The 27457-nt window shown below is 38.7% G+C and overlaps 1 protein-coding gene across 2 annotated transcripts in view; it reads right to left on the bottom strand.

The window, feature by feature from the left end:
- The window catches only part of HSDL2 (hydroxysteroid dehydrogenase like 2), a 94586-nt gene extending 91552 nt beyond the window's left edge, over positions 1-3034 (bottom strand). The window contains exon 1 of one of the 2 annotated variants that reach the window (XM_060154615.1): positions 2738-3034. Coding sequence is in view for 1 of the 2 variants with exons in the window: in XM_060154614.1 (XP_060010597.1) it covers positions 2738-2754 (17 nt within the window). In the remaining variant the exon portion in view is untranslated. The remainder of the gene's footprint in view (positions 1-2737) is intronic. The other variant, XM_060154614.1, reaches the window with a different exon arrangement.
- Between the last annotated feature and the right edge of the window lie 24423 nt (positions 3035-27457).

Here is a 27457-nt window from a genome sequence, read left to right on the forward strand (position 1 = left end):
GTTTAGTTGGATTCATTCCCAGTAGGATAAAGGACATTTTCATGCTCAAGGTCTCAGGAATTGGCAGAAAGAAGGGCAAAGGCAGCTTTCCTCTTAACCTGAAGACCGGGCCTTAGTACTACTAAGGAACTCCTCCATCTGTAAAGCATTAGAACCAGAGTATAGAAGGCAAGAAAGAAAAAAGGTTCCAAATTCCTCAGTACTATTGGTAGACGCCTAAAACTTGCTGAAGTAGAGTTAACCTACACTACAATTTACCAAAATTCTCTGGGACCTCAAAATCATGGTAAATGTGATGAAACTTTTAACTGTTTTAGGAAAGAAAAACAATCACTTAAAATTCTGAGAAGAAATCCAAATGAGGCAGGAACTAGCTTTCCAAGATACTAAAGCATTTTATAAAACTAGAGCAATTAAAATAGTTTAGTACTGGTACATGAATAGACAGACCAACGTAATAGAATTTTAAAAAAGACCCCTAGATATACAAGAATTCAGAGGTGGAATTTCTAATAGAAAGAAAAAAAATAACTAGTCAGCCAATGGTGCTGGAACAACTGCACAGCCAGCCATCTGAACCATAATAAGTGCGTTTCCTAACTCACTTCCTATGCCAAAATAGTATGCAAAACAGTATTTCATTTCAGGTAGATAAAAATCTGAGTGGGGAAAAAACCCCACAGAAATACTAAAAGAATACTTAAAAATTATAAAACAAAAAACTTATTTTAAGATGGCCTTATAGCTTTGTCACAAAAACACAAAAACTTTAAAAGAACAGATTGAGGGGAATTCCCTGGCCGTCCAGTGGTTAGGACCCCGTGCTTTCACTGCCAAGGGTGCAGGTTCATCCCTGGTCAGGGAACTAAGATCCGCATGCCACAGGGTGCAGCCAAAAAAAAAAAAGAATAGACTGATAACTCTGACTTGATAAAAGGACATGTTTCTGCATGGTAAACAAATTGGATAATCAAACTCGATGCAATGAAAAAAACAGAGAAAAACATTTCTAACACATATGATATAGAACAAATATTTTTACACTAGAGAGTTTAGAGATCAACCAAAAACCTAATTGTGTAAGCCAGGCAAAGAAAAAGATACACAGCTGGCTTTAAACCAGGATTTCTCAATCTCTACACTACTAAAGACATTTTGGACAAGATAATTCTTCGTTGAAGGGGGCTATCCTGTCCATTATGTTTACCAGCATCTCTGGACTCCACCTATTAGACACCAGTAGCAACCCCCCTCAATTGTGACAATCAAAAATGTTCCCAGATATTGCCAAATGTCCTATGGGGGTCAAAATTGCTCCTTGATGAGAACTGCTGCTTTAAACATATAAAAAGATCCTCATCCTCACTCTTTGATACAAATTTTAACTATAATGAGGTGCCATTTTTTTCTCTAGTTAGATTTTTATTATCAAAACAAATATTTTTATTATCAAACATTTTGCTGTTTGCCAACGTGTTGGACTAGGAAATCTCATTCATCCTTTTGGATGTGCAATCTCTTTGGAAGGCTATTGGTATTAGCTATCAAAATTTTAATTACCTATACTCTTTGATCCAACAGCTTCATTTCCAAGAATTTATCATATGGATACACTCAAATATGTGCAAACAGGTGAATACAAGGATAATCATTGCAGCAAAGACGGAGTAACAAAAAACTAGAAATGATCTGGTATCCAATGATTGTTTGTTGGTTAAACAAACAGAACACCATGTAACTAAGGGAGGAAGATCAACATGTACTGAAAATATGTTCCAAGACATATTAGCTAAAAATACCAAGGCCCAGAAGGGACTTTGCTACTATTTTTTAAAGTGGGGTGTGTGTGTGTGTTTAGGACTCTGTACCCAAATATATTTATAAATGCACAGAATATTTTTGGAAACCTACCAGAGAGTAAGTAGGAGGCTGAAAGTTAAGGATAAGGAAACTCAACCTTCTGAGCTGTTTAAGTGTTTTGGCAACGTACCTATATGTTTCAAGCAAATTACAAAACGGACTTGGCACTCAGCTCAAAACACCCATACAGTATAGCAACAAAACAGAATGAGACGGGGGTGGAGGAGTAGTTTAACTGGTATAGAGTTTGTTTCTCAAGTCGAAAAAGTTCTGCAAATTGGTTGCACAACAATGCAAACATACTTAACACTACTTAACCAACCGTACACTTAAAAATGGCTAAGGTGGCAAATTTTTCCTTATGTGTATTTTACAACTACATATCTTTTAAAAGTGAAAAAAAGTACCCCCCAAAGATACCCATATTTTACGATTAGTTTAGTTTGTTACTAATTTGAAATCCCTTTTTAAACACCCCATTATTTTCTTCTTCCGGAATCGAGCGTTCCGAATAAGTGGAGACTCATTAAGCACACCAGTGTTCCAGTGACCTTTCACCTAGAACTCGCGGCCTTCGGCAAGGCACGCAGCTACGGCTAAACCCAAAGTGGGACCCGCCTTGGGGTCGGCGGGACACCTCACTCTGGATCCTTTACCTGTGGAAGAGATTGTAACATGACTGCCACCCTGAAGTACACAACTCTGCGTTACTTTTCACAAGTTACCGCAGATTCGAGGAACACTGTGTCCAGCGCGGACCAGCGTTCCAGACCTCGCCGGGCAGCTTCATTAACCCTCCCACCGCGGGGGCCGGGCCACCCATGCCATCCACTTCGCCCGGCGGGGTTTCTTCCCCACGGCTCCCGATTCCCCTTACCCCGTGTTGGGCAACATGACTGTTGCAGACTGGAGGCGGTGGCGACAACGGCCTCAGCGAGCGGATACTGAGAGGGTGACTTCTCCCCGCACTTGGCCCCGCCCCGAGGTCTGCGGGGAAATTGGGCGCTCCAAGAAACGGAAGGTGGCTGAGTGCGCCTGCGCACGCAGTGGGCCTCCGTGGCTCTCCGCGCTGGTTTCCGCCTCCCGCCTGCCTGGCCCCTGGAAACCGACCCTAAGCGCAAGCGCTGTGAGAGACAACTCCGCCCCGCCTCTCTTGCGGGGGCTCTACGGTGACAATTGGTCTCCAGCCCGCGGCTAGAATGCTGGACGCGTCAGCCGCTGAGTACACCTTTCCCCGGCCTGTGAAGGGTTCCTAGCCGCAGCGCTGAGTTCCTTTGCCGGGTTGGGGGCGTGGGGGGCGTTTGAGTCGTGCACCAGGGACCTTGAGGGCTGAGGTGCGGCTTCTCAGCGGACTTTGGCTCTCGGTCCCCTCGCCGTCCACGCCGGCACCTGGACGCCTGCCCAGCTGCACGCGCGCCCTCGGAGGCCCCTCTTAGGAACGCTTTTCCTGGGCAGATAAGCACTCTTCCGGCCAGCGGCGCATTTCGACTCTCCCGCGAAATCTGGACTAAAGCCGGCCGGACTATAGATAAACAGCTCTGTGGTGAGGGGCAGCTTCTGGATTAGAGATCTGCAATAGTCGCACCGAAGAACTAAATTAACTCTGATTTTTCGACTCTTAGCCAATATCTCGGCGAGGAAATTCCCAGACTCAGTGGTTGAATAAGGTGAATTCTGGGAGCCGGTATTGCTTTTGGTAGTATACCTTGGACATAACTCAGCTACTCTAATGAACTAGAGACCGGCATAATATTTTTAGGTAGACGTGAAGAAATTCTATTTTGAAGAGGTAGAGCAGGATGATGAGGTTATGTGAGTAGATAAAGTAACCTGAAAAAAAAAAAAAAGGAAAGTAACCTGGAAATAGGATATGTACTCTCTATTTTATTACAAGCCCTAAACGTCTATTTATTCATTTATATCACTTGCCAGTCTCATAGGCATTTGAATTTGAGATCTGTGATACGGTCCTTAGAGACTCCGGAGGAATTTACTTATTCAAGAAATATTAGCACCGAGTGGGTGCTGGTCACTGGAGATACAGTGGGGCAAAAAAAGGCACGTTCTCTGCTTATGTAGAAGGAACAAGGAGTAATCAATGTGGTGGGGTTTTTTTTTTTCCTTAAAGGTTATCTTCATATTTATTTATTATTTGGCCGCACTGGCCGGCATAGGGGCTCTTAGTTCCCCGACCAGGGATCAGACGTGTGCCCCCTGCAGTGGAAGCCCAGATTCTTAACCACTGGACCGCCAGGGAAGTCCCCACTAATGAGTTCTTTAGACTATTGTAAATGTTAGGTGTTTTAGAGAGTGTGTTGATAGGGACTGTTAGATGAAAAAGCTTACTCTCCACTCATTCAAGAAAGTGAAGGCAACCTACAGAATGAAAGAAAATATTTGCAAATCATATATCTGACAATGTCTAGTATCCAGAATCTATAAAGAACTTTTACAACTCAGCAACAAAAAGATGAACCTCCAATTTAAACGTGAGCAAAGGACCTCAATAGACATTTCTCCAAAGAAGATAAACGAACAAGCAAGCACATGAAAAGATGCCCAACAGCAATAGTTATTAGGGAAATACAAATCAAAACCAGCGAGATTCCACTTTACATCCACTAGGATTGCTATAATAGAAAAGATGGAAAATACTAAGTGTTGGCCAAGATGTAGAGAAATTGGAACCCTCATACATTGCTGGTGGGAATGTAAAATGGCACAGTCACTTTGGAAAACAGTTTTGCAGTTTCCCCAAAGGTTAAAGTATGGTTACCAGCTACTGGGTAGCTACCTACAAAAGAGCAATTCCACTCTTGAGTGTATAACCAAGAGAGAGGAAACTTCTTGAGAGTAACCACTAGATGGCACTGGTATTTTAAAATTCACAGTTATACAATACTACAAAATGTTAATTTATTAACAATATTGTGACGTTATAATCTGACTTGGATTAAGCCAAAAATAGCATGAGATTCCTTATAGGACGCTCATAAAGGGGAAATAAGAGGAGGCATAAATTTTAAATTCCTTAAAAAATACTTTTTATCATTAGAACAAATTGTCATAAAATAGTCAAACTTATCTTCACTTTTTGTGACTTCTAAAGTCTATCAAGGGACTCCCCTGGTGGTCCAGTGGTTAAGAATCCGCCTTCCAGTTTCGATCCCTGATCAGGGAACTGAGATCCCACATGCTGTGGGGCAACTAAGCCCTTGCGCCACAACTACTGAGCCCAAGCACCACAACAAAAGATCCCGCATGCCACAACAAAGATCCGGCGTGCCACAACTAAGACCTGGCGCAGCCAAATAAATAAATAATAAATAAATAAATACAGTCTATCAAGTTTGGGACTTCCCTGGCGGTCCAGTGGTTAGGACTCTGCGCTCTCACTGCCGAGGGTGGGGGTTTGATCCCTGGTCGGGGAACTAAGATCCCACAAGCCGCGTGGCACAGCCAAAAAAAAGCCTATTAAGTTTAATTCTCCAATTTTAAAAAGTGCTTTTCAAATACATAGGAGACTGAAAGTGCCAACTTGAGTTGCAATATCAAAGGATATGACACTGAAAACAAGTTTAATCTTACTGTCAAATTAGGACTCTTCTAACCCTGACCTTGCATAAGGGTATATTTTCTTAAAGTGTAGAATGCAGTGTAGAATTCAAATTTGTTGACCACAGCCCACATACATAAATTTCTCATCCAGACCCTGTACACGGTTTTCTATTTTATTTGAATCTATTATGTAGTACCCCGTTTTTTGGGTTTTTTTCAGTTGATCATAACCTACAAAGTTATTTCAATGCCTCATTCTTGGATCATAACCTACCATTTGGAAAACACTGCTTTAGTGTGTTGTAATTTGCCGTTGTGATTTTTCAACTTGCTTTTTAAGATATTCTAGGCTTCTTTAGTCAAATATAAAATTACTAACTGCTGGTCAAAGGCCAGCAATCCAATGTGACTAACAGCAGATGCTTTCAAGCGCATTGGAAGAGTCAGGGATCTGTTGAAACTTTCCATTCCTTTCACCCCAAGGGAAATCCTTGGGGTTTTGAGGGTGTAGCAGTTGCTTCTGACAAGGTACCAAATCTTCCCAATAGGACCCCTAACTGCACCTTTTATTGCTCAGTGAATTGTTGCCAGTCATTTAATTAGTAAATGTTGGATATTAACTTCATTGCTGTATTTTAATGTCTATATTTTTCTGATAATACATTATTCCAACAACTAAAGAAAGTGAAAGTTTCTAATATCACCCTTCATTGTTAACAGTTCGGCATGTATCCTTTAAGACTTCGAAATTTTTATATAGATTTTGATTGCTTTTAAAAAAGCATAGGGGAAATTATATATATTCTATTGTTTTGGAAACTTTTTTTGTTTTACTTAATGTATCATAAACATCTTTCCAAGTTTATACCCAAAAGTTCACCTTAACTTTTTTTTTTAATAGGTGTGTTACCAACCTGGGTCCTTGGACTCTTTAATCAATAGAAATTGGTAAGAGGCCAGAGGAGAAATTCAGGCAAGGCTTTATTGGGAGTGAAAACAAGAAACAGGTGCCCTTGCTCACTCTCCAAGGAGGGTGGGCTGGTTCCTTAAATAGAGCGAGGGTGGGGGCAGATGGTGAATCGGGCAGGAGGGGCGGCTTAGATGGTCTGCCCACCCCCGTGGTGGTGCTGTGTGCAGGGATCATGAGCAGTACCCTGCTTCTGCTCCAGGCACTTCACAAGTGGCAGTCGGTTTGTGGCCTTTTTGTAACATTGTTCTTAATCACTCCGCTGCCATGCATGCAGTTATTTTTAGTCCCTTATAGTTTCTCTGTATTCTGTTGCTGGAGGAGACATTTGTGCAGTAAAGGGTCCCACATCCCAGTTCCCAGCCTATCTTAGGTGCATAGTTTTCTTTTACATGAATGTACTCCATATTAATTTTACCATTTGTGACGGACATTTTAAGGTGTTTCAATACTGTCTATATTATAAACAATATTGCAATAAAAGCCTTTGTGTGTACATCATTGTTCACCAGTCAATGCCTTGTTTAGCAGCTGGTGTTTTCTAGTTCTGGCAAATGTGAGGTCTGCTCGGAAAGATTTTCTTAAAGTTTTTTCTTTCTTAAAGAGACCACAGAATAGATTACCTCTTTTCTTCTATTGTTATTTCTGGATGTGATGCTTGGAACAGCTGCATCTATCTTGCAACCACGAGCAGAACTAGCCTTCCCCTTTCCATAGCTCCTTCAAGGGTGAACTTTCTCCTATAACATATGAAAGAAAGTTTGGGGTTGGGGAGCAGTTGTCTCAGAACCCTCCTGAGTCTCCCACCTAGCTTTCTAATTCTCCCCCTGCTCAAAGGCACACTGTGAGTTTTCCTCACTTTGCAGCTTGGCCATCTTGTAGGATTCCAGGAAACAGTTCCCTCAGCAGACAACTGCTCCCTCTCATGAGTGCAAGTAGTGGAGTGGGTGTGTGGACCACGCCATATTCCACTTTTTTGCTCTGTTGGCTTGTTTTTTGGGATGTTTTCCTTTTTAAAAATATTTATTTACTTTTGGCTGCATTGGGTCTTTGTTGCTGTGTGTGGGCTTTCTCTAGTTGCGGTGAGCAGGGGCTACTCTTCGTTGTGGTGCATGGGCTTCTCATTGTGGTGGCTTCTGTTGCGGAGCACAGGCTCTAGGCGCATGGGCTTCCGTAGTTGTGGCACGTGGTCTCAGTAGTTATGGCTTGCGGGCTCTAGAGCGCAGGCTCAGTAGTTGTGGCGCATGGGCTTAGTTGCTCCGCAGCATGTGGGATCTTCCCGGACCAGGGCTCGAACCCGTGTCCCCTGCATTGGCAGGTGGATTCTTAACCACTGTGCCACCAGGGAAGCCCATTGGTTTGTTTACTACACCATCCCCACACAACTCTTTTTCAAAGAATTGAGGTTTATATGAGGGAATTACTATCTATATATCTATATCTATATAAATAATAACTTTATATAACAACTGCTATGTCAACTGCCTACCCATTACACATTCTCCACTTCTTATTAACAGTATATCTCTATTATTAGAGGTGGCAGTGTGCCCAGCAAAAGCAGTGAATCTCTCAAGCCTCCCCTGCAACTAGGGGTGTCCATGTGACCAAATTATGGCTAATGAGGTAAGCGGAAGATGTTGGGGAGGACTTTGGGAAAACTTCTTTAAAGGGCTTCCAGACATTTTGTGACCTTAAGACTGAAAGCCATATACTCACATAATAGAACAAAAAGGAGACTGGATCTTTGATGAACATGGAGTGCCATAACAGCCCTGAAACCATTACTTCTAGTCTTCTTTTGCATGATAAATAAATTTTTATCTAGTTTAAGGCACTGTTATTTTTGGTTTTCTGTTACATGCATCTGGACCTAACTCTTAAATGCAAAAGTATCAAAAGACTATAAACCACTGCAAGGGGTTCCCTCTTGAACACAGCCAAATCGCTAGCGTTGCTCCTCGTCTTCATATCTGCTTTTCTCCCTGAGAGTATCAGTTTTGTTCAAATTTCCTTCTTTAAAATTGTCTTTAATATCTCTACCCCCTTTCAGGAAATCCCATGCCCTGCTCACAGGAGTTGGTCTCATATATTAAGATCCATCCTCTTTTCCTAAGCCAAACATTTTCCCAAGCATAAATTACCCATTCTATTTAGAATATGACTTTAGCAAGAGAGTCCACGATGGGTGTAGGTGTTCCAAGTCCAATTCCCTTGGAGATATTCCCCCCTAATTCTTCCTGGGGTCCAGTAAGTGACTATTATGTCAAACACACCCACACCTCCCAAACTCAGGCATTAATTCGGAGACACAGTACTCTACTGTGAGTACACGTACTGTTTCCAAGCTGAGAAAGAGAAATATTTGATTCTTCTGTTATCAACATAGCTTCAACCCTGCTCACTATAAAGATAGCATTTGATGATTTTATATTGCAGAACAATACCAGTTATTTTTTAATCTTCTAGCTTTCAAACTGTGCCTACCAGGCATTTAAAAAAAAAAAAGACATTTGAAGTTAGCTTAAGAATCAGTCCCATAATTGAGCCATCTATCTCTTAATGGCCACTACTTTGCTACACAAATACCAAACTTTGGAATTACCCCATGTCTTTCCTCTATGCCAAATTAAATTCTTGTAGGTGTCATCCTCCTACTACCCTCTGCTAAATTAAATTCTTGGTTAAGGTCTCATACTCCTACTGCTCCAGTAGAAGACAGGCTATATGAAGACATTATCCTCTGATACAAGTAATCCTCCACCTCTAAGGGGGATGGGAAGGAGATTTGCTTTTCCAGTTACATGAGCAACATATTCTCATAGAGAAGTCCTCCAGATTGTTCTTTTGTTTTGCTTTTCTGCTACTGACCTTTTGCTTGTTTGCCTGTTCAAGGTTGAATATTTGCCTGGTGCCCTGCAGGATCATATGAAGTAAACATCTTTTAGAACCATACTGGGGAGGGAGGGCAGTAGTTCTATCCAGTCGTCTGGCATCGCAGGAACCTTTCCACTGACCTTGTAAACCATGATCAGATTTTTGCACAAGACTATTTCCACAGAGGGCAAATAAGTAAAAATAAAATAATATAATCTAACCAATCCATCTGACTCCTTGTTAAACAGTTATATCAAAAATTTTAGGGGAAAAAGAAAAAAAAATTTTAGGGGAAGGTTTCACTTAATGGCCAAAGCAAAGGCCTTGTTCTAGTCTCAAATAAAATTTATCCTGTTAAAGATATGGTCTCAGATTCCTAAGAAGGGACTATTTTGTCCCATAGAAGAACATTTACAATATTATAGGCATCTATAATATGTATCAACTTCATATATCTGTAGACAAATGGAATACCAAGGAAAGGCACATCAACTCTTATTATAGGAAGCTAACTTCAGGGCACAAGAGTTATAGGTAACAGGTTCTTGGAAAGGGGGAGAAAAAGGACTTGTCCTTTTTCTTCTACTATCCTACTCACAGCTATTCCTCCACCTCCGCTTCTTTGAAAACACTGGGGTGAATCACACATTAGTTAACTGGTTAGGAATAGGTAAGTTAAGGGAGAATCATGATAAGGGCTGGTGAAAGACAGTATTCAAGGCTGCTTGAGAAGAGTGGAAATATTTAATCAAAGTCATTAATTGTTACAAAACTTCCAGGGAAGTGAACAAAAATGAACCTAAATCAGAGAAGAAATTTCAAGTATAATGAAACTAGGAAACTGACACAACCCTACCAAAAACTATGAAGAATACCTTCCAATTTATATCCAAATTAAGGAAAGCAGTGAGATTTGACAAGCATTTCTTCTAAGTAATAACTCAGTGCCATTTTTTAGAAAGTAAATGAGATTGTCCTAAAAGTCCAGCAGTAATCTGAAATTTGAAGAAATAAGGACTGGTGACTTGGGTGGACCAGGGAAAAATTAAGAACGCCACCCTTGGGAGGTCTATTCCAAGATGGTAAATAAGGTAGAACTGGGGCTTCCCTGGTGGCACAGTGGTTGAGAGTCCGCCTGCCGATGCAGGGCACACGGGTTCGTGCCCCGGTCTGGGAAGATCCCACATGCCGCGGAGCGGCTGGGCCCGTGAGCCATGGCCGCTGAGCCTGCGCATCCGGAGCCTGTGCTCCGCAACGGGAGAGGCCACAACAGTGAGAGGCCCGCGTACAGCAAAACAAAAAACAACAAAAAAAGGTAGAACTGAAGAAGAGACAATACGACACACATTTTGGTTTTCCAGGACTCAGTTTCCTGACCCATAACTGAAACTTGGAATTTAGGGGCTGCTGAAGGGTTAATAATGACCTGCAAGACAGGTGTGCAATTGTTGACCAAAATAAACTGAGCAGAGTAAATAAACACTGATTATAAGATAAAAATCCTACAACAGGGTGCATCTCTCCAAAACACTCAAACTAAAAAAAGATTTTTTTCCTTTTATATCTTATTTCCAGTAGAAATGAGCACGTCTCATACTCAGATCTTGGTTTCTAACCCTATACGCCAATAAAAGGAACCAGGGTTCCTTGGAGAAATGACTCATTTTAGGACTGGGGCAGAAAATATACAAGATGATCCTGGAGCATCTTGTAGTGCCAGAAAGTAAGGGAGTACTCAAAACAGACCAACAAACAAACCCAAAACAAAACACCCCACATTGATGGAGGTATGTCAAAGGAGTACAGAAGTCAACTGAAAGATCTCTCAATGGCTAAAACTGAAACACTTTGAGCAACAAAATAAAGTGGTACTGGATTATAATCAAAGTATAAAATAAATATCCATGAGTTGATACTGATATAATTATATGATTGAATTAAAAATGAGGAGAAATGACAGAATTCCTGTACAGAAGAATGCAAAATAATTTCTGTAAATACAGCCTCCTCAAGGAGGTACAGAATAACTCTCCATTCCTTGAGTGTGGGCTGTACATAGTGACTTCTTTCCAAAGAGTACAGTATGAAAAGGGGAAAAAAATAACTTTACAGTGAAGAAAGCTGACAAACACCAACTCAGTCAGGTGATCAAAGTCAACATCAACTGTGATAAGCCATGTTGATAATAGGTATCCTTGATATGATGTGAGGAAATGGTACTTTTTCTCTGTAAACCTCCCCAAAACCTATAACTCTAGTCTAATTGTGAGAAAAATATAAGACAAATTGCAACTGAAGGACAGTCTACAAAATACCTAACCAGTACTCCTCAAAACTGTCAAGGTCATCAAAGAGAAGGAAAGTCTGAGAAACTGTCACAGCTAAGAGGATCCTAAGGGGATATGATGACTAAATGTAATATGGTATCTTGGATGGGATCCTGGAACGGAAAAACAACATTAGATAAAAACTAATGATATCTTAATAAAGTATGGATGATAGTTAATGACAATGTATTAATATTGGTTCATTAATTGTAACAAAGGTATCCTACTAATGTAAGATGTTAACCATAGAAACTGGGTGTAGGGCATATAAGAAGTCTCTGTACTATCTTCACAATTTTTCTGTAAATCTAAAACTGCTCTAAACAATAAAGCTTAAATAAGAACCTGCTGTAAAAAAAATGAATAAAATAAAATTCAAAACATAAAGCTTATTTAAAAATTTTTAAACCTTATAATAATGCTACATAAATTTTTAAAAACCCACCATTTTAAATGATTGGATTAATTGGAAGAAAATACAGATATCCCTAAGGCAATGGCTCTTAATGGAACTGGCATCCCAGGGAATATTTGTGAATATCTGGAAACATTCTTAGTTGTCACATTTGTGTGGGGAATGTTATTGGCATCTAGTGAATAGAGTCCAGGGATGCCACTAAACATGCTATAATACACAGAACAGTACATCCCATCCTCCCGAGAATATCCCATCCAAAATGTGCTGAGGTTGAAAAATGCTGCCCTAATTGATGAGGTTTGGGGACCTATATCAATGCTGACAGAAACAGGCTAGATTTTGTGTGTGTGTGTGTGTGTCTGTGTGTGTATGTATAAGATACATTCAAAATATGTATGATATATATGTAAATTATGAGATAATAATAAACATCTGTGAAACCATCACCCAGCTAAAGGACTGAAAATGATGAGTCATGTGCTTCTCTGGATTCCATCTCTCTGCCTCCTCCCGAGAAGTAACCATTGAGTTTTGTGTTTATCTTTCCCTTGTCATCTTTTATAAAATTGTGTGTGTGTGTGTGTGTGTGTGTGTGTGTGTGTACACAATATATTGGTTAGCTTTGCTTGGTTGTGCTTCCTTTTTAACTTTATAGAAATGGTATCTTAGTATATATAGTTTTCTCAGATTTACTTTTTTTGTTGTTTTTTGGGGTTTTTTGGCCATGCTGCGCAACATGTGGGATCTTAGTTCCCCAACCAGGTATTGAACCTGCGCCCGCAGAATGCAGAGTCTTAATCACTGCACTGCCAGGGAAGTCCCTGATTTGCTTTTTCATTCAGTATTTTGATTTATCCATAGCATTGCCTATTGTAGTTTATTCATTTTCACTGCTGTATACTATTCCATTGTGTGACTATGCCACAATTTATTTGCCCATCTCTCTTGCTGATGGACATTTGGGTTATTTGCATATCATGTTTATTATATAGAACAGTGGTGCTATGAATATTCTTTCATATGTCTCCTAGTGCACATTTCAAGTTTCTCTAGGTTATGTACATATAGGAGTGGAATTACTAAAGTGTGGATGTCTTTAAATTGAAATTATGTTTAAGAACTCATTTTCTATCCTAAAGTCATAAAGATAGTCTCCTAAATGTTATTCTAAAAGCTTAAAAATTTTGCCTTTCCTTTTTGAGTCACCTGGAGTTGCTCACTGTATGTGGGTATGAGGTTGATATCTATTAATATATTTGTAATGAGGTAGAGATAAACTTCCACTCTTTTCCCCATTGATCTAAATGCCTTCTGTGTCCTACATCAAGTTTTCATATATACCCATATCTGTTCCATTAAATAATTCGTCTATCCCTATGGCAATACTACATTTTTCTTGATTATTTGACTTTATAAATTTTAAGATTTGGTGAGGCAAATCCTCTCACATTGTTATTCTTCAAGATTGTCTTATTCTAGAAATCATTTCATCAAATTCCTGGGAATATTGCTTGGGATTGCTTTGAATCCATAGATCACTTTGGGAAACTATATCTTTACAATTTAGTGTCTTCTACTCCATACATGGTACGTCACTTCTTTAGGCTGGGACTTTACTAATACAGTTTCATTTTTCTTTCCATAAGGTATTACAGATATTGGTTAGATCTATTCCTCAGTATCTTTTATTTTTGTTTTTATACAAAATTTAATGGCATCCTTTGTGTGTGTGAGTGATAAAATGTACAGAACACAAATATTACCATTTTAACTATTTTTAAGTGTAGTTAGTTCTGTGGCAATGGGATTACCATTTCTAAGTGATATTTTCTTTTCTTTTTTTTTTTTTTTTTTTTGGCCATGCCACTCGGCTTGCAGGATCTTAGTTCCCCAACCAGGGATCGAACCCGTGCCCCCTGCAGTGGAAGCGTGGAATCCTAACCACTGGATCTCCAGGGAATTCCCTCTAAGTGATATTTTCTAATTGTTGTTGCTGGTATGTAAAATGCAACTGATTTTCATGTACTCATACCTAGACTTCTTACTAAACTCATTAATTTTAACAATTTTGACATACTTTTGGATTTTTCTATATAATTATATTAATTGCAAATAATGGGAATTTGCTTTCTCCTTTCCAATATTCACATCTTTTACTTCTGTTTCTTGTCTTACTGTACAGGAACTATGGTATAATACTGAATAGAAACTTAAGCAAAGGCCCAAAACATAAATAAAAAAAGATTGATACATTTTATTTTGCTAAAATGAAGAGACACTATAAAGAAAATGAAAAGAGAAGCCACATTCTGGAAGAAGATATCTACTATAGTTATTGCCAGGGACACCTAAAAACCAATAAGTAAACAACAATAGTCAAATAGAAAAAAATAGGTAAAATACATTACAGATATTATACTGAAGAAGATTCATGATTGGCCAGTAAAATATGACATGATATTCATTGTATTAATAATTAGAAAATGAAAATTTAGGGCACACAAGGCATTTTTAAACTCACTGGCAAAATTTTAAAATTGTACAATACCAATTGAGAGTATGAGCAATTGGATCTCTCAAACACTTGATAATAGTGGTAGTGAAAATTAATAAAATCACATTGGAAACAAAGTAAAGATGAAGATTAGCAAATTCCATGACTCTGCAATTCCACTCCTGAACATATAACCTAGCCTGTAGGACCTAGAGAAATCTCTGTAAGTGCCTCAGGAGATAGGTACAAGAATATTCAGAGAAAAAATATTTATAATAACACAATGACAACAAGGAGAAGCTAGAAACCACTCAAATATCAATCAAGAGAATGGATAAATTGTGGCATATTCTCATAGAGAAATACTGCACAGCATTGAAAATTAATGAACTACATGGAATTGATCACAGAATCATAATATTGAGTGAAAAAACAAATGGCAGAAGAATATTAAAATATTCAACCATTTATATAAAGTTCTTATGGTTTAGGAATTTGCACAAATGTCTTAAAACTATAACGAAAGCAAGGGTATAGGATTACCACTCTTTACACTGGGGTGGGAGAAAGCAGAAATGGGATTAGAAAAGGACATAAAAGGACCTTCAATTTTGCCTTTGAAATCAAGTTCTCCTTGGTGGTCATTTTATTATTATGCTTAATAATTTATGTATTAAATTATTTTGAAAAAAATTTAGACATTCAGAAAAATTGTAAAATTTCTACAGAGCATTCCTGAATACCCTCTGTCTAGCTTCCCCTAATGTTAATCTCTTGTATAACCAGAATACAATTATCAGAACTAAGAAATTAAATCACTCAATACTATTAAATAAACTACAGACTTTATTTGTGTGGTAGGCAGAATTCTAGGTTTTTCCCTCCGACAATATTCCCATTCCCTGGTTTTGTAAACACTAATTGTGGGTATGCTTGGAAGGGATTTTGCAGATGTAATTAAAGTTCCACATTAGCTGACTTTAGAAAATGGAGATTACCTGACTCAGATAACAGCCCTTAAAAGCTGAAGCTTTCTCTGGCTGATGGCAGAAAAGGAAGGCAGAAGTAGTCAGAGAAATTCAAAATACGAGAAGGACTAGCCTCACCAGTGCTGCTTTGAAAATGGAGGGGGCCACCTAAGAAGGAACACAGGTAGCCTCAAGAATCCCTGGCTGAGAGCCAGCAAGGAAACAGGGATCTTGGGTCTACATTCATGAGGAAATGGATTCTTACAACAACATGAAAGAGCTTGGAAGCTGACTCTTCCCAGACAGTCCAGATAAAAGCCTCAGCTGGCCAATTCCTTAACTTGGGCATTGTGAGACTAAGGAGAGACCCAGTCAAGCCCACGTGGGCTTCTGATCTACAGAACTTTGAGATAACAAATGTGTATTCCTTTAAGCTTCTAAATTTGCACATGGTAATTTGTTACACAACAACAGAAAACAAATATCATTTGTATTTTATCCATTTATCCACTAATGTCCCTTTTCTGTTGCAGTATCTCACATTGCATTTAGTTGTGTCTCATTAGTAACCTCCAACCTGTAACACTTCATCAGTCTTTGTCTTTCATGATACTGACGATCTTGAAGAGTGCAACAAACAAAAAATATTTTGTTGATTTCAAGTCTGTCTAGTGTTTTCTTGGGATTAGATTGAGTTATGTATTTTTGGCCAAAATACCATAGGAGCAATGTAACCTTGTCAGTGCAGTCTATCAGGAGTTCATGTCAACATGTCATATTACTGTTAATTTTAACCTTGATTGCTTAGCTAAGATGGTATCTGCTGAGTTTCTTTACTGTAAAATTACTATTTTTCTCTTTATAATTAATAAATATCTCAGGGGAGATACTTTGAGACTATGCCATCCTATTCTTAAAATTTTGCTAATTTTAGCATCCATTGGTGGATCTTGTCTGCAGCAATTATTCTAACAATGGTTTTCTATTTCCCATATTCTGTCTATGCGTGTTAATTAGAATTCATCTGTAAGGAAGAGCTATCCCTTTTCCTTCACTTATTTGTTTCTTCAACTATTTATTTGTATCAGTATTGGCTCATGGTTATTTTACTTTATGGGTTATACAATACTATTGTTATTTATTTTGTTGCTCAAACTATTTCCCTTTTGGTCACCAGGAGATCTTTCAGTAGACTCCTGTGCCCTTTTGGCATGTCCCTATCATTTTATAAGTACTTCTTTACTTTTTAGCGCCTCAAGATACTCTAGGCTCATTTAGTATTTTTGCTTCTGCAGCCCTGGAAACAATGACTTCTCTGAGGAGTCCTGGTTCTTTTTACTGGGGAACAGTATTTAGAAACTAAAATGTGGGCATAAGTTAATGATGTGTCATTGTTCGGCCTTCTCAGCAGGTAAAGCTTGGAAATATAAGTATATACACCTACCCATGCCTACACACATGTATATTTAATTGTGCTATATTGTATGTTATAGAATAGAACCAGTCCTCTGTGAGGAGGACCTTCTTAACTTAGTAAGAGTGAAGGAAAAAAAAAAAAAGAGTGGAGGGAAAGGTGCCCAACCAAATGTGGGTACTTAGCAGAATATTCAAAGTATTTTGTGAAAAGGTGTTGAGAGAAGGCATACCTTACTTGCCGGTAGTCTACTGATCTGAACCCTGACATAGTCACTCCCCCTCCACTATACCCACCAAGTAGTTGAAAGGTGAAACGAGAATATAAACCACTGATATCTAGCCCTCTAGCTGAATCAAAAGCAAAAAAAAAAAAAAAAATTCAATAATTCACAGGTAAGTGGAGAGATTTATGATCTCTCAATGACTCACACTATTCTTTAGTAAATTTAATATCAGAATAGAACTACCATCACTCAAAAATAAGGCACCCTTCCCTGCCCTACACAGACAAGGAAAAACAATTCTAGCAGAAACCCATGCCAAAAACAACAATCACAAATGAAGTAGAAGAATATAATATGTGAAAACATATGAATTGTACTTTTAAAGAAGAACAAACACGGATAAGAGGAAACCTTTGGGCAAAATACTTCTTTGCCCTATTTAGGTAATTAAACAAGGACTCCATGAAACATGAGATTTTAAAATATAGGTAAGTTGTAAGCAAAACATTCTCTGACATAAATTGTAGCAATGTTTTTTGTGGGCTGTCTCTCAAGACAAAAGAAATAAAAGCAAAAATAAACAAATCAAACTTATAAGCTTTTGCACAGCAAAGGAAACCATAAACAAAACAAAAAGACAACACAGAGAATGGAATAAAGTATTTGAAAACCATGCAACTGGCAAGGGATTAATTTCCAAAATATACAAACAGCTCATACAGCTCAATATCAAAAAAACAACAACCCAATTAAAAAATGAGCAGAAGACCTAAGTGACATTTCTCTAAAGAAGACATACAGATGGGGCTTCCCTTCCCTGGTGGCGCAGTGGTTGAGAATCCGCTTGCCAATGCAGGTGACGCGGGTTCGGGCCCTAGTCTGGGAGGATCCCAGATGCCGCGGAGCAGCTGGGCCCGTGTGCCACAATTGCTGAGCCTGCGCTCTGGAGCCCGTGAGCCACAATTGCTGAGGCTTGCGTGCCTGGGGCCTGTGCTCCGCAGCGGGGGAGGCCACCGCAATGAGAGGCCCGCTCAACGCAGCGAGGAGTGGCCCCTGCTCACCGCAATTAGAGAAAGCCTGCGTGCAGCAACCGAGACCCGCGCGCAGCAACCAAGACCCAATGCAGCCAAAAATAAATACAATAATTTTTTTTAAAGTGAATTGTTTAAAAAAAAAAAGAAGACATACAGATGGTCAACAGGCACAAGAAAAGATGTTCAACTTCGCTATTTACTAGAGAAATGCAAATCAAAACTACAGTGAGGTATCACCTCACACCAGTCAGAATGGCCATCATTAAAAAGTCTACAAATAATAAATGCTGGAGAGGGTGTGGAGAAAAGCGAACCCTCCTACATTGTTGATGGGAATGTAAACTGGTGCAGCCAGTATGGAAAACAGTATGGAGTTTCCTCAAAAAATTAAGAATAGAACTACCATATGATCCAGCAATCCCACTCCTGGGCATATATCCAGAGAAAACTCTAATTCAAAAAGATACACACACTCCAATGCCAAGACATGGAAGCAACCTAAATGTCCATCAACAGATAAATGGATAAAGAAGATGCAGTATATATACACAATGGAATATTACTCAGCCATAAAAAAATGAAATAATGCCATTTGCAGCAACATGCATGGACCTAGAGATTATCATCCTAAGTGAAGTAAATCAGAAAGAGAAAGACAAATATCATATGATAACCCTTATATGTGGAATCTAAAAAAAGTGATACAAATGAACTTTTTTATGAATCAGAAACAAACTCACAGACAGAAAACAAACCTATGGTTACCAAAGAGGAAAGGAGAAGGGATAAATTAGGAGTTTGGGATTAACAGATACATACTACTATACATAAAACAGATGAACACAAAGGCCTACTGTACAGCACAGGGAACTATATTCAGTACCTTGTAATAACCTATAATGGAAAAGAATCTGAAAAAGAATATATATATATATTTTATATATATGTATAGAATACATATGTGTGCATATATGAATCACTTTGCTGTACACTAGAAACTAACACAACATTGTAAATCAACTATACTTCAATTAAACAAATGTAAATATGGGACTTCCCTGGCAGTCCATTGGTTAAGACTCCATGCTTCCACTGTAGGGGGGTGGGTTCAATCCTGTTCGAGGAACTAAAGATCCCCACATGCCGCATGGCATGACCAAAAAAAAAAAAAATGTATGTATGTAAGACAATAATGAGATGAAAAAAGAAAAAAGCTGGCAGAGCTAGTGAAAGAATAAAGGGAAAAATTAAATTATATAATTTTAAAACATATTAAAAATAGTAAGGAATCAAATTAATACTATAGAAATCTGAGTTATAGTTGGAAAGAATAGGCTTGAGAAAATCACACAAAATATTAAGGGAAAAAAACATATGACATTAAATAAAAATAAGGAAACGATCAATCAGAGACCAATAAATAACTAGTTAGTAATGCTAAGGAAGAAAACAACAAGTTTAACACAAATTGAATACAGTAAATAATTTCCAAATCAAAAGAAAGATTGTCCCTGCCAGGTACAACCTGTATCTTGTATTCATTTAATAAGATACTGGCTACTATGTCCTAGGCATTGTTCTAGTTGCTAAGAATACATCTGCAAACAAACACACACAAATATCACTGCTTTAACTGATTTTACATTTTAGCAAAGGGAGATGAACAATAAATAAAATGAGTAAGTTATATATGTTAGAGTAAGGAGAAAAATAAAGCAGGGAGGAGGAGAGATAGTAGGGTGAGTATGCATGATTTCCCATTCCAAATAGAGTGGTCAGGAAAGGTCTTAGTGGGAAAGTGACATGTGAGGAAGGATAGGAAGGAGCAAACCATGTGGGGAAAAGCATTCCAGGAAGAGGGAACAGAAGGTACAAAGGGCTCTGAGATGGGAACCTGACTGGTCCCAACTAGGAACTACCAATCTGATGTTCAAGGAAGAGTTCGAGGCTAGAGAAAAAAATTTGGTAATCATCAGGCTACAGATGATATTTAAAACCTTGAAACTGTATCAAGAGAGTAAGTATAGTAAGAGAAGGTCAAAGACTGAGTCTTGAAAGTATCTGAATGCCATGAGTTCAGAACCAGGAAGGAAGATGGGAGTGGCCATAGAAGTACAAAAACATAACAAAAATGCAGTGTCCTGAGAACCAAGTGAAGAAAGTGTATCAGGGAGGAGGGAACTGTCAACTTCTGCAGATGGTTTGACTTAGATGAGGTCTGAGAATTGCCCATAAGATTGTTTCTAGAAAAATTAATAATGATTCAAAATAAGACATATCCTAAATAATTATCTAAATTTCAAAGATGAAGAAAAACTTTTCCAAGTATCTGCCCAAAGAAATAGTTTATACAGAAGGAAAAAGACTGGCTTCAGTCTTTTCCACCATAGTTTAATGATGCTGAAGGAGAGAAGGGCTATAGCTAGAGAGTTTTCTGGGGAGTGACTCAATAGTTCTTCATCCACTTAAGTTTTACCTTAGATAAGTAATAAAATTTGTAAGGACTCAGGAAACAGATAACCCAAGATCCCATCTAAAAAAAATCTTGAAAATTTATTCTACTAACTGGAAGATGAATTTAAAAAGCACAACACTGTCAGTTATGTCTAAATAAGTGTGATTATTTATAAAATGTAATGTGATGGTTATGACTCCATAGAAAATTTACATAATGTGAAAATAATAATTCCCTGGCAAAACTGACTATAAAGAAGGGAGAGAGTTAGTGGAGGGCTATTTTCTTTCATTTCTCAGAGTGGAGTACATCGAATTGAATACATTTTTGCTTCTGAAGTTGATGATTTAAGTATATTATTTAAAATTTAATGATAATCATTACTAGAACGAAAACTAGGTCTTCTAATTTACCCGAGGAAGTTGTCAGAATTCTGATACCAAAACTGTACAGAGAGACCACAAAAAACTCTAAAGTGATCCCATTTATTAATAGAGATATTAAAACCGTAATAAAAAATATTAGCAAAACAAATGTACCAATGTATTTTTTAAAATGTACCTTGACAGAGTAGGGTTTATTCTGTGAATGCAAAATGGCCTGACATGAAGAAATTTATGAAAATAATTTGCTGCATTAAATGAAATAAGGAGAAACGCTACACCATTATCTCACAATCATATACCCCATTACCAAGATAATTTCAAATGCCAAAATTCAACATCTACTTGATTTGTTAAATTGAATATCTACCTGATGAAATTCTTAGAAAGCTGGAAATGTCACTGAGCCAAACTTGGGTCTGCTGGCCCACATGCAATAAAGCCAATCTACCAACACTAGGTTGTGTGAGGGAAAGTGAAGCGTTTATTGCAGGGCGCCCAGCAAGGAATTTAGGACAGCTAGTGCTCAAAACACCGGAGCTCCCCGATGGGTTTCAGCAAGGCTTTTTTTTTTTTTTTTTTTTTGCGGTACGCGGGCCTCTCACCGTTGTGGCCTCTCCCGCCGCGGAGCACAGGCTCCGGACGCGCAGGCCCAGCGGCCCAGCCGCTCCGCGGCATGCAGGATCCTCCCGGACCCGGGCACGAATCCGAGTCCGCTGCACTGGCAGGCGGACCCTCAACCACTGCGCCACCAGGGAGGCCCTCAGCAAGGCATTTTTAAAGGCAAGGTGAGGGTCGGGGGTGGTCGCAGGGTCTCTGATCAGCTCGTGCACATTCTCTGAATGGTTGATGGTGAGGTAACAGGGCAGTGTCACAGGGGCCAACATTATTCATCCTTACGTGCCAGCAGGTCTGGGGGCTATGCTCATGATCATCAAGTAGTTTTCTTCCATTTGATGGTGGTTTTAGCATCTGTAAAACAACTCAGGAAATGTGCATCAGATACTAATTTTTTGGGGCCACTCGGCTTGCGGGATCTCAGTTCCCCAACAAAGGATTGAACTCCAGCCACTGCAGTGAAAGCCCCGAATCCTAACCACTTAGGTCACCAGGGAACTCCCCAAACACTATTATCTGGGTACTTCAGAGAGGAGCTAAAGCAGAGGATATGCGGGTGGGGTCTGTCCTGGAAGGGCCCATAGTGTCCTGCTCGGTTACAGAGACAGAAGAAAAGTTTCCTCTTGGTGCTAGTATACTTTTTCTTTTTAATCAATTTTTATCAGAGTATAGTTGCTTTGGTGCCAGTATACTTCTTACATCAATACTTTGTTGGTAATCTCCCTTTTTATTTTATTTTTTAATGTTTAATTTTTTTTTGGCCATGCCTTGCTGCATGCACGAGCTTAGTTCCCCAGCCAGGGATCCACACCCCCTGCAGTGGAAGTGCAGTCTTAACCACTGGAGTGCCAGGGAAGTCCCTCTCCCTTTTTATTAAAAGGAGAGATAGGCCTCTGGTCCAGAACCTTCAGTAGATAATAGTATCTAGGTAGAATTTAATAATATTTTCTGTTTTCACTGTATTTGTTTTTATTTATGACAGCTCTTATGGCAAGTGATCGTGGTTTTTCCATTTATGATAGTGATATAAAAGAAAATAATTTTAAAATAAAAATATTGAGGTAAAAAAGTGAGGTGATTTAAAGAAAAATGTTAAGTAAACAAGAGTGAAGATGGTACATGGATAGAGTAAGAATTATGGAACTGGCATTGTAATGACTCAAGTTTGAGAACTGTTTCAGGCAAATGTTTCTTAAATAGGCCTGTGACTACATTCATGGAGGTCTGAGGGTTTTCTGCAACAATGTTTCAATTTGTCACATTTGTGTTTATAACATCTAAAATATCTTATAATGATACTCCAGATCAGGTGGATAACTTTCACAACAAAGTACTACCATGTGAATTTAGAGCCAATGTTTGTATTTCTATTTGCTTTCCTACACATTAGTGCCACTTTAATTGTCTTGGGCTAATGAGAAAAGAGCAGAGAGGCTTGATATGTAGATGATGCATTTGATTCAGATAGAGGGTAAATACCATGGCATGCTAAGAAATGAAAGTACATAGAAAGTTATTGATACAACTGAGTCTTTGCCACATTGCCCACTGTCGTGAAGTTATATCCATGCTGGTATCCAGCTAATATACAAAGGTTTGGCCCTACTAGTAGTTTAAGGACATTAATTGCGAATGGTTGATACCCAATTAGTGCCAGTTACTAAATATTTTGAGCATCTCCCATCTCATTGGCCAAAGAACCTTTGCTGCAGGAGTCAGCACTATATTCACATTGTGAACAAGGATTTTCTTTTAATAGTCAAACGATTTTGTCTTCTGAAATTAATAACTGTTAACTTGGATTTCTATAGCCTTTTGAATTTTTACATTTAATTTTTAAATCTATTTTGTTTACTGTTGGGTAAGAATCTAGTCTAATGTTTCTAAATATTTAACTGCCATTATAATAAAACTAAGTCAATGCTATTTTAGTCAATGCAACTATTTCAATCAATAGTTAGAAAATTATTTTGGGTCAACTACTTAAGTATCTTTTCTTTAAAAGCAGTCCAGAGGTGTAAATTACAAGGTTACATGGATGCATCCTTTTTTTAAAAAAAACCTGTAGATTTCAATGTATGTAAATTTTACCTAAAAGAAAATAATTGAGTGGAATGGTGAAGAGTGGGTGATGTTGTAGATGAGAAAAGAATGTCAGAATATTGATGTAGAAAGTCCTAGAGTAAGACTCTTAGAAAACAAGTGAGAAGAAAGAAAACTTCATAGACACTTAAGTTGCTCATGAGAAAAATGGTCCATGAAGCAACAATGTGAAGAGGGGACAAGGCAAAAATTCTGTTATCAGTTCTCAGAAGTAGATGCCTGAGAGTAACTGTGGAAAAGTACATTCTGTGGGTTCAAATTAGGAGAAAAAAAAAGTTATTAGGAATATAGTCTGCCTTGGGTTTAGCAAGAAACACATGCTTGAAGCTGAGGGGTAGTAGGGTTAGGGGTTGCAAAATAAACAGCTTTTGATGAAGTAGTGGCTACAGAAGAATCTTAGCCCTTTACATCAAGGACACTTAGTTTGGTTCCCATACTATCAGTGGCAACAGCACCAGCTAGAAATGCAAATTACTGGGCCCCACTCCTGAAGCAGAAACAATCAATTTGTTTAACAAGCCCTCCAGCAGATTCTGATGCATGTTAAAGTTTGAGAACTACTGCTTGCTCTACACTGATAATTTTAAAATTATCAGTGATTGGTAGTTGGGGATCATTAAACAATTCCATTTATTTTTATGTTTAAAATTTTCCACAATAAAAGATTAAAAACTCAAAAAGAGAATATATTCATATATTACTTATAAAATTAAAAAGTTAAAAATTGAACATAAAAGCCACTTCCCTGGCGGTCCAGTGGTTAAGACTGTGTGCTTCCAATGCAGGGGATGCGGGCTCAATTCCTTGTCGGGGAACTAAGGTCCCACATGCCACATGGCCAAGAGATAAAAATTAAACAAACAAAAAACTAGACTAAAAAAAAAAAATTGAACATAAGGGAATTCCCTGGGGGTCCAATGGTTAGGACTCAGCGTTTTCACTGCCATGGGACTGGGTTTGATCCCTGGTTGGGGAACTAAGATCCCGCAAGCCACATGGCACGGCCAAAAAAATTGAATTTAAAATCTAAAATTGTGGTAAAGAACCATTGAAAAAAATTTTCCAATCCTCTGTGGGTTAATCCTTTTGTAAAAATACAATAAAAATAACTAAAAATTGAAATAAAAAACACAATATTAATCCACTTTTATTATTAGATTCAAGAAAAATATTTCTCTGTCAAATTGCTATGAAAGTTTCTAGACTCTTATTCTCATATTCCATTCCTACCTCGTTAGGGACTAGTTAACAATTTATAAACCAGCACCTTTTCACAGTCCTCACCAAACAAATGATTCTTGAATTATGTTCTCAAAGAATTCTGATGCTTTGTAAGCTCATAATAGTAATATGAAATAATAATTATTAATAAGTATAAACTTACTGAGCACTTACCATGTGCTAAACACTGTTTTAAGTGTTTTTCATGAATTGATCTGTTTAAACCTTCCCTAAAAGATATTAGAAAAAAGAAAAAAAAAGATATTAGAAAAGTACTATTATTATCCCCTCTTCAGGAAGCTGAAGCACAGAGAAGTTGGGTAATTTGTCCCAGTTCACAATTTTAGTAAGTGCTGGTTTATAAACTTTTTTTGTTTTTAAAGTTTTGTTTAAAAAATTCTGACAAATCAGGAAATGGGGGTTTAGGAGTGGTGGTGATGCAAAAGAGGGAAGCCTTGGGGTGGGGACAGGGGATTCTCAGGGGTAGGTGGCAGCAGTGTCTACTTCACCCCCAACCTGTGTGTCCTCTAAAGGGTCTATCCAATGTAGGAGGAGATGTCTATCTCATCAGAGTTCATTAATATTGACCTCAAAGTGATCCTGCCCATCATTGAGGATCTTGGCATCCTTCTCACCTGACACAAGTGTGATGCCAAGCCCTTGGTGCCAAAATGGCCTGATCTGGCCACATAATGTAGGTAGGTATCAGAATCCTCAAGAATGTTGTCACTAAAGGCAATGTTCACCTGCTCAGTGTCCATGCGTCAGCCGAATAGGTTGGTAGCCACAAGAATTCATCATTGAGAATCTTTAAACTGTTGATCCCGGGAAAGCCTCTCCTCCCAGGGGTGGCAATGGCTGGGATGGGATGTTCTCCTCCACTATGAGCTTGGCCAGGGCAATGCAATGCTGCACAGACTTCACGAAGATTTAAGATACTAAACTAGCTAGTCTGGCTCTAAGACCACTCTTTACCATACAGTACTATTCATTTCAGAGGTGTTCCTTAACCTAACTCAAACAGTGCCCCTTTCTAGTTCTTTGTTGTAGTGAATAGAATTTCCTCTCTTTTTGTGAGCATGGGCGGGAGGGTCCTCAGTTTGAAATCAGGCAGGATCAAATATACTTAAGCATCTCTGAAGAGATATGTTGTCCTCTATTTCTAAGAGATCTACTTCCAAGCGGGGCCAAGGAAACTCCTAAGTGAGAACACACCCTCAGGGTAGAGAGTAGAGTGTACCAGTCTTAAGTACAAAAGGTCAGTGCTTAAGGGGAATGATGATTCTTAAAAGAGGGTAGTGATTATCACTCGGATTGTTCTCCGGCCTTGTCCCAGACTCATGCCTAAATCTTAAAGGATTTTCTGAGAATGAAAATGGAAAGGGCTGTTTTATTAAAAACTTCTAGAGGGCTTCCCTGGTGGCGCAGTGGTTGAGAGTCCGCCTGCTGATGCAGGGCATGTGAGATCGTGCGGCTGGGCCCGTGAGCCATGGCCGCTGAGCCTGCGCGTCCGGAGCCTGTGCTCCGCAACAGGAAAACTTTGAGAGACGTTGGGACCTCGGTGATACAGTATGGTAAAAAGAAAAATTACTCTTGAAAATCCACTGCTCAATGTCCATGCCTCAGCTGAGCAACTGGGCTGGCAACTGCTACTATAGGACAGTGGCGAGAGACAGCATCTTCAGTGCAAACGTTGGAGTGCCCTGAATCAAGCACTGGCCATGCTAGCAGCTTTACATGGAAATGATTACATCAGGGCCAGGAACAGGCTGAGGAAAACGGACATAACTCATGGTGGCAGAGAGGTCAGTGAGTATGCAGGAAACACTTTCAACTCTACTCCTCAAACAGTTGGGAAGGACTCTGAAGGAAGGCTCATCATACAACAGACTGGGAAGACTCAGTGTGTGTCAGTTATTATAACCTAGTCTGCCTACTAAGTTGATAGAGCCTGAAAAATATGAATTATACACCTACACATTTTTCTTAAGCCTTTGAAGCTATTGCTTGACTACTGAACAAATAACATGTATTAAGGGAACACTTTGCAATATTTCTTTATTGTTTTATTTTGAAATAATTATAGATTCACAATAAGTTTTAAAAGAAGTACAAAGAGGTCCCATGTACTCTTCACCCAGTTTCCCCCAATGGTAATGTCTTAATAACTGTAACAAAACCAGGAAATTGACACTGGTACAATCAACAAATCTTACTCAGATTTTGCTAGTTTTATACGCACTTGTGTCTAAAGGTCTGTGCAATTTTATCATGTGTAGATTTGTATAACCTACCGCACAATCAAGCTATAGACCTGCTCCATCACCACAAACATCCCCCTTGCTACTCCCTTATAGTCACACTCATCTCCTTCTCGCTCCATATCCAACCCCCCCGCCCCCCATTTCCTAACACCTGGCAACCACTAATCTGTTTTCCATATCTGTCATTTTGTCATTTTCAGACTGTCATATAAATGCAATCATATGGTTTGTAGCCTTTTGAGTTTAGCTTTTTTCACTCAGTATAATTTC

Source organism: Lagenorhynchus albirostris, chromosome 7, assembly GCF_949774975.1.
Source record: "Lagenorhynchus albirostris chromosome 7, mLagAlb1.1, whole genome shotgun sequence".
Classification (NCBI taxonomy): Eukaryota; Metazoa; Chordata; class Mammalia; order Artiodactyla; family Delphinidae; genus Lagenorhynchus; species Lagenorhynchus albirostris.